This window comes from Nicotiana tomentosiformis, chromosome 2 (assembly GCF_000390325.3).
Source record: "Nicotiana tomentosiformis chromosome 2, ASM39032v3, whole genome shotgun sequence".
Classification (NCBI taxonomy): Eukaryota; Viridiplantae; Streptophyta; class Magnoliopsida; order Solanales; family Solanaceae; genus Nicotiana; species Nicotiana tomentosiformis.
The window spans coordinates 184,356,798-184,363,297 of record NC_090813.1 but is presented as its reverse complement, the minus strand read 5'-3'; the positions used below and the strand labels follow the sequence as shown (position 1 = coordinate 184,363,297).

Genomic DNA, 6,500 nt, shown 5'->3' with positions numbered 1-6,500 from the left:
TTGTTATTTCTTTTCTTGGTGTCTTCTTCATAGGGTCAAAAGTTCCCTATTTATAAAGGTACAAATACATTCAAAGGTTATAAGTTAATGTACTTCTTAATTGAGTACATGAATACAAAGTACGTTAAATGGACAGACAAATGCATTCCTCTCACTCACATGCATTCATCTCATTTATAACAATACTAACATTGTAACAACCTGCCATAGTCTATTAAATTCCACGTAAAAATTATTTACACTATTAGTTTGTATATCTTAAGATCTAAAGAAGTCTTAATTGAAGAACAAAGTACTTAGGGAAGGGTTAGTTAATTAATGAAGTGGTAAAAATATATTAATAGGTTTTAACCATGGCCAAAAAATTCCCCCTAAAAACTCCTCCAATGACTCGGTCACATTCACAATATAATCCACAATTTAATAAAATTAATCCGATAATTATTGCGAATCTCCTCAACTTGTCATATTAATTAAACTCCGCGACTCGGTAATTAATTAACAATTAGAACCATGATTAATTTGTTTAAAGTAAAGGAAAAGCAGAAAGAAGCAGCTGAAAATGCAGAAGGGAAACCACCAATTAAGGAGCAAACTGCATCACAATTAAGGCTTCATAGAGATATTGGTGAATTAACATTACCACCAATTTGTACCATTGAATTTCCAAATGGAAAAGATGATCTTATGCATTTTGAAGTCACAATTAAACCAGATGAAGGATATTATAAAGAGGGTACATTTCCTTTTACTTTTGAAATTCCAATACTTTATCCACACGATGCACCAAAAGTTAAGTGCAAAGTTAAAGTTTATCATCCAAATCTTGATTTAGAAGGAAATGTTTGTCTTAATATCCTTAGAGAAGATTGGAAACCTGTGTTGAATATTAATGCAGTAATTTATGGTTTGATTCATTTGTTTACTGAACCAAATCATGAGGATCCACTCAATCATGAAGCAGCTGAGGAATTAAGAGACAAACCAAAGTCTTTCGAGCAAACTGTTGGTAGAACCATGTGGGGAGGACATGTGCATGACGTATATTTCGATCGCGTTCTGTAATTTTTCGAAGCGAATCCAGGATTTTGAAGTTTATGAGACTGTATAACGACGTCCGCAAGTTAATATTACATGGGGTAAATGATTGGAAGAATTCTTCTTTGGATAATAGGTATTGTAAGTGGTATTCTTGAAATCGATTTAATATGTATTTTCTTTTATGGTTCATATTCTGGATTGGGCTCATCCCTGTAGTAATCAATAACAGGCTATTCACAGTCAAATATTGATAAATATTTAGTAATTTTTTTTATATATATACAAGGACGAGACAAAAGTTATTAGATTTACGTTAATCTCAAAAACTTTTAATGATGGATGTTACTGATGTTGAATAGATTAGGGAAGAATTCAAGATATGAAGATTAATATTTTGTTAAGATTAATTTTCTTGTCTCCTGTGTGTTATATTTAGTGAGGTACGTTTCGTTGATGTCCTGCCTCTTCATTGTTTGCATGCTTTTTTATTTACTAATAAAAACCGATCACTGGTTTTTATTTTTAGTATCTTGCAATCGCTTGGTGCAAATATTTTTAAGATATTTTGGAGAATAACCAAAACAAAGTTCAATTTTCATTCCCCAAATTGTTAAGAAAAAATTATCTTTTTTTTAATTACTCGTCCACGATGTGTGGGATTTATAATAATATCAAAGACCTCTCCTCATATTTTGCACGTTGTCTCACCTACAACCAGGGGCGGATTAGTAGTCTTAATCATGGGGCACGTGAACCTGTGGTCTTATCGTCAAACTAGATATTTTATGTACGTATTTTTTAGAATTAGTCTAATATTATTAGTTGACACCTATGCTCCAAAAAGATTGTATGGTGCACTTGATTGAATATTAAATTTTTAGTGGTGCACTCATGTTCAAAAAATCCTAAATCCGCTTCTGTCTACAATATCATTATCACAAGGAATATTGGCATTATGAAGCAAAACCTAGAAGGGAGGGAGTTCAGAACCAAAATAACACACAAACAAAAAAAGAAGCAAAGCGACAAAATAGTGTGCGGGAAAGGAACATATTTAGGAAATTATTTATCTATATAAAAGAAGAAAAAATTAATTTGAAGTGGAAAATGATATGAGATCAAATTAGAACTCCCCAAAGTATGATTATTTTGAATGTCAAGTAAAAATTTTCGGGTGCTATTTGCTTTTAATTCAAGCAATTAATAAGGAAAGTCTATAAAAGAAAAAGTAGAAAAGGCAATCCTTCAGAAAAAATTGTCTCTGTATTTTCATTTTAGCTTAGTTAGCTTTTTTCTAAGCTTTTGTTTGTATTTTAATGAGTGTGCAGTGTGGGTCCAGCCCCATGTGTGAAAGTTTTGAGAATTGTGTCTTATTTGAATATAGAAAAAATGGACGACAAATTTTCTTGTGTTTATACTATAGTGAGGTCATTGATGACATCACGTAAGTAATTTCTTTGCTATAAATAACAAGATTTTGTTTCAGTTGAAGACACGTCAACAAAGAGTGGGGTATCACAGACAAGGTATAAGAAAATAATTTGTGAGAAAAATAGAGAGAGCGATATTGTAGTGAAGTGGATTATCAAAAGAGGGTTATTTCTTTTGAATGTTGTAGTGATTTTTGAAGTATTTTACTCGGACCTACAAAGTATAAATTCCTTACTATAGTGATATCAGTTGCTCCTCTCAGGGCCATGGTTTTTCCCTATATTCAAAATGGTTTTCCACGTAAAAATCTTGTTGTTGTTATCACTCTTTTATTCTTGTTAATTACCGTATTTCGGTGTTATGTTATTATTCCGCTTTTAGTACCGTGAATATTATTTCTGTGAGAAGTTTATTCTCAACAACTGGTATCAGAGCACATATTCTGCTCGTTCACAAAAATACTATTTACTGTCGGTAGTACTATACTCGGTGAAAAATAAAAATATCCTAAGTAAAGTATGAGGTAGCAAAATTTAACGGAGATAGCAGTTTCTCAACATGGCAAAAAAGGATGAGAGATATGCTCACCCAACAAGGATTACACAAGGTACTAGATGTTGATGTCAGAATGCCTGATACCATGAAAACTGAGGATTGGGCTGACTTGGATGAAAGGGCTGCTAGTGCAATCAGGTTGTACTTATCAGATGATGTGGTAAATAACATCATTGATGAAGACACCGTACGTGGCATTTGGACAAGGTTGGAAAGCCTATACATATCCAAAACGCTAACAAATAAATTGTACCTGAAGAAGCAGCTATATCGAGGAAGAAGATAAAGTCATCTTGCTGTTGAACTCGTTGCCATCTTCGTACGATAATCTGGCAACAACCATCATGCACGGTAAGATTACTATTGAGTTGAAAGATGTCACATCGGCTCTTCTACTCAATGAAAAGATGAAAAAGAAGCCTGGAAATCAAGGATATGCTCTCATCACAGAAGGTAGAGGCAGGAATTATCAAAGGAGTTCGAGCAACTATGGTAGATCCGAAGCTCGTGAAAAGTCTAAGAACCGATCAAAATCAAGATCTAGAAATTGCTAAAATTGTGATCAACCACGTTACTTCAAAAGAGATTTTCCAAATCCAAAGAAGGGCAAAGGTGAAACTAGTGGCCAGAAGAATGAAGACAACACAATCGTCATAGTGCAAAACAATGATAATGTTATCCTCTGTATAAACGAGAAAGAGGAATGCATGCACTTATCAGGTCCAGAGTCGGAATGGGTGGTCGATACAGCAACATCTTACCATGCCACACCGGTAAGAGATCATTTTTACAAATATGTAGCAGGTGATTTTGGCCTTGTGAGAATGGGTAATACAAGTTACTCAAAGATTGCGGGGATTTGTGACATTTGTATCAAAACAAATGTCGGATGCACATTGATTCTAAAGGACGTGCGACATGAACCTGATTTGCGGATGAACTTGATCTCGGAAATTGCTTTAGACCGAGATGGATACGAGAACTATTTTAAAAATTAAAAGTGAAGACTCACTAAAGAATCATTGGTGATTGCAAAGAGAAGTTGCTCATGGCACGTTGTACAGGACAAATGCAGAAATATGCCAAGGTGAATTGAACGCGGCACAAGATGAGATTTCTGCAGATTTGTGGCACAAAAGAATGGGTCATATGAGCGAGAAGGGATTGCAGATTCTTAACAAGAAATCACTCATTTCTTGTGCCAAAGGTACAACGGTAAAACCTTGTGACTATTGTTTATTTGGTAAGCAACACATCGTCTCATTTGAGATATCGTTTGAAAGAAAATTGAATATACTTGATTTGGTATATTCTGATGTTTGTGGTCCAATGGAAATTGAATCGATTGGCGGTAACAAATATTTTATTACTTTTATTGATGATGCTTCACGAAAATTATGGGTTTATATTTTGAAAATCAAAGATCAGGTGTTTCAAGTTTTTCAGAAGTTTCATGCTTTGGTGGAAAGGGAGACAGGCCAAAAGCTAAAGCGTCTCCGAAGTGACAATAAAGGTGAGTACACTTCAAGGGAATTTGAAGAGTACTGTTCGAACCATGGGATCAGTCATGAAAAGACAGTTCCTAGAACCCCACAACACAATGGCATAGCCAAAAGGATGAACCGCAACATTGTGGAGAAGGTGAGAAGCATGCTCAGAATGGCTAACCTACCTAAGTCATTCTAGGGTGAAGCAGTTCAAACAGCCTGTTATCAAATCAAGTAAATTCATGGAGATTTGGAAAAGAAGATTTTTATGGAGCAGCCGGAAGGATTTGAAATAGCTGGAAAGAAACACATGGTGTGCAGATTGAATAAGAGTTTTTATGGATTGAAGCAAATATCAAGGCAGTGGTACATGAAGTTTGACTCATTCATGAAAAGTCAAACATATATAAAGACCTATTCTGATTTATGTGTATACTTCAAAAGATTTTCTAAGAATAACTTTATTATATTGTTGTGGTATGTGGATGACATGTTAATTGTAGGAAAAAAGACAAGGGTTGATCGCAAAGTTGAAGAGAGATATGTCCAAGTCATTTGATATGAAGGACTTGGGCCCAGCACAACAAATTTTGGGTATGAAGATAGTTCAAAAGCGAACAAGCAGAAAATTGTGGCTGTCTCATGAGAAGTATATTGAACATGTACTGGAACACTTCAACATGAAAAATGTTAAGCCAGTAAAGAGAACATGGCTAGAGTTCCTTATTCTTCAGCAGTCAAAAACTTGTATATAATAGTATGTAACAAACCTGTAAGAAAAAATAGAAAATGAGCGATATTGTAGTAAAATTAGAATATCAAAAAGAATTATTTCTTTTGAGTGCTATAATAGTCTTTGTAGTATTTTACTCGAATTTATAAAATGTAAATTTACTTGTTATAATAATATCAGTTGCTCCTTTCAAAGTCACGATTTTTCCATTATTCAAAAAGATTTTCCACGCAAAACTCTTATATCATTATCACTCTTTTATTCTTGTTAATTACCATATCTCAATGCTGCATTATTATTTCGCTTTTTGTACCATAAAAGCAAAAAGAAAAAGATTGGAATTTTTTTTTGCTTTCATATGGGTTCAACATTTGCATTTAAGGATTTATACAATGTAAATTTTACATTATTTCATGAGTTAACATGTTAGATTTGCATTTTGTGATTTTAAATTTTGCCTTGACTGGTTTATCCAAAAAATACTATTGTATCCTAGTATGATACTTCAACTATTGTATTGGTACCAAGACATTTTAAAATAATCTATTGTTTGATTCATTTATTCATATAACCTAATCGTGAGCTGGGGCGTATGGACCTTATATCATGCTCTGTCATGAAACACTGCTTGGTCAAAAACATTTACAAGACATAAAATCTTGAGGATACATATAGAAAAAAATATGATTTGTTATTATAGTGATTTATTCCGCTTATATGTAAAATCTTTGTACGCCACTGCCAAGAAATGTACATAGTTGGACACTACCATTTCACGTGATGATTATTTATGACAACATAATTTTAATATTCAATTTAATTTTTTGGCCTTTGTAGTTTACTGAGGCCTATATCCTGCATCTTCCTTGTTTACTCGCTTTAACAACCAATATATTTGACGACCCAACTTAGCAAAAAGATGAAAAAGAATTCAAGATATGAGTAGTATTTTGTTTGGATTAATTTTCTTAAGATCCAATATATTTGAAGACCCAACTAGGAAAAAAGATGAAAAAAAATCGAGATATGATAATTAGTATCTTATTTAGATTAGCTTTCTTTTCTCCTAAAAAATACTGGTAGGGAATCAAATTAGTCGGCCCCGATATAGGTATCAACGAGCAAGAAATCAAAAAATTAGATTATTTTTACTGACGAATTATTAGTCCACCCTAGCAACTAGATATTTTTCATTATTTTTAACATGTAGTAAAATATATAAAAAGAGCATAAATAGCATAATAGAAGATAAT

The 6,500-nt window shown here is 33.1% G+C and overlaps 1 protein-coding gene across 1 annotated transcript; it reads left to right on the top strand.

Annotated features, from left to right (window-relative positions):
- Positions 1–488: 488 nt before the first annotated feature.
- LOC104121337 (NEDD8-conjugating enzyme Ubc12-like) lies at positions 489–1,352 on the top strand. The gene has a single exon (XM_009633308.4). It carries the CDS (start codon positions 514–516, stop codon positions 1,063–1,065), a length of 552 nt encoding a protein of 183 aa, XP_009631603.1. The 5' UTR covers positions 489–513; the 3' UTR covers positions 1,066–1,352.
- The last annotated feature ends 5,148 nt before the right edge of the window (positions 1,353–6,500 follow it).